Source organism: Arachis ipaensis, chromosome B06, assembly GCF_000816755.2.
Source record: "Arachis ipaensis cultivar K30076 chromosome B06, Araip1.1, whole genome shotgun sequence".
Taxonomy (NCBI): domain Eukaryota; kingdom Viridiplantae; phylum Streptophyta; class Magnoliopsida; order Fabales; family Fabaceae; genus Arachis; species Arachis ipaensis.
This window is the reverse complement of record NC_029790.2, coordinates 1126991-1128414: the sequence shown is the minus strand read 5'-3', so window position 1 is coordinate 1128414 and position 1424 is coordinate 1126991. Positions and strand designations below refer to the sequence as shown.

Below are 1424 nucleotides of genomic sequence, written 5' to 3'. Positions count from 1 at the left end.
AATTGATGGGGTTCTTCTTTATGACTGTCTTCATGTTTGCTCTCGCCATTCCTTACGATCACTGGACACACAAGGAGAACCGCATTGGATTTGTGGTGATGTATTCCTTAACTTTCTTCTTCGCAAATTTCGGGCCTAACGCCACCACGTTTGTGGTGCCGGCAGAGATTTTCCCTGCTAGGTTCCGGTCTACATGCCATGGGATATCATCGGCATCCGGGAAGCTCGGAGCTATCGTAGGAGCATTTGGGTTCTTGTATTTGGCACAAAACAAGGACAAGAGCAAAGCAGATGCAGGGTACCCTGCAGGTATTGGTGTGAAGAATGCACTGATTGTGTTAGGTGTAGTTAACATTTTAGGATTCTGTTTTACATTCTTGGTGCCTGAGGCAAAGGGGAAATCTTTGGAGGAGATGTCAGGTGAGAATGAAGAGGAACAAGTACCTCCTGAACTGTCAGAACAGCAGAGTTCTTACAGCAACAGAACTGTTCCATATGTTTAGGTTTATGTTACCATTCAGCAGTACTATTAGAATAAAATTCTAGTGTTTTTAATTGGGATAGGGAAATCACAAAATGTTTGCCTTGTCTTCTCTACATTTTTTTTTTCTGTTAAATTTTGTTTAGTCAATATGTAACAGAAACTGAGTGTTTGTTCTACGAATATCGGAAAATACTAAGACGTGTGACTATCGTCATTGGAGTGTATAACAGTACTTTGAATAACCAGTATCTTTGAACAACCTGTGTTAGTGTTTTCTTCATTTCTTTTGCCTTTCGACATTATTGTTGCTTTTTCCTCTTAAGTCAAAGGAAAACTATAATAGTTTATGAATGAAGTTGGACTTTTAATATATAGTAATATAAATATGTTGAAATCATACTAACTGTCTTTTCTTCTTGGTTTGAGTGTTTACCACTTTACCTGCACTATGTGCTAGTGTTAATATAGATGATTAAATTCGGAAGTTAAAAGACGCAAAATATGACCCGTGTGCTTACTAGTGGCAGTTCCAACTCTGTTTTCAGCTTTGACTTGTGCCTTCAAAAAGTTCTTACCAATTGGAACTTGGAAGAAATAAAGAAATCAAGTTGGATTGATATTTCAATGTTGTTACTTGCACAACCTCCCACATAAGTTTGTACTCTGTGATACGAAGGACGGACACTTCGTTGAGTTGTCGTGTCCGTGTCGGACACATTTCGGATATGATATTCACTTACATTCGTTCAACACGCGTATTTGCTGTGTCCGATCGTGTCTTAATAAAAAATAAAAAATTTTTCTTCGGACATATCTGAACACACCTAAATACTATCACATGTCAGCGTGTCCAACCTTATTCTTAACATATATTCTTGAAATGAGTTTAGAAATAATATATATTATTATTTATTAAAACAAAAAATATTTTAAATACTTT

At 36.7% G+C, this 1424-nt stretch overlaps 1 protein-coding gene across 1 annotated transcript in view; it reads left to right on the top strand.

The window, feature by feature from the left end:
• Positions 1–745, top strand: part of LOC107645262 (inorganic phosphate transporter 1-4) — a gene marked incomplete in the record, with an annotated part of 3362 nt that extends 2617 nt beyond the window's left edge. The window contains 1 exon segment of the mRNA XM_016349252.2: positions 1–745. Within this exon segment, the coding sequence (XP_016204738.1) occupies positions 1–503 (503 nt within the window).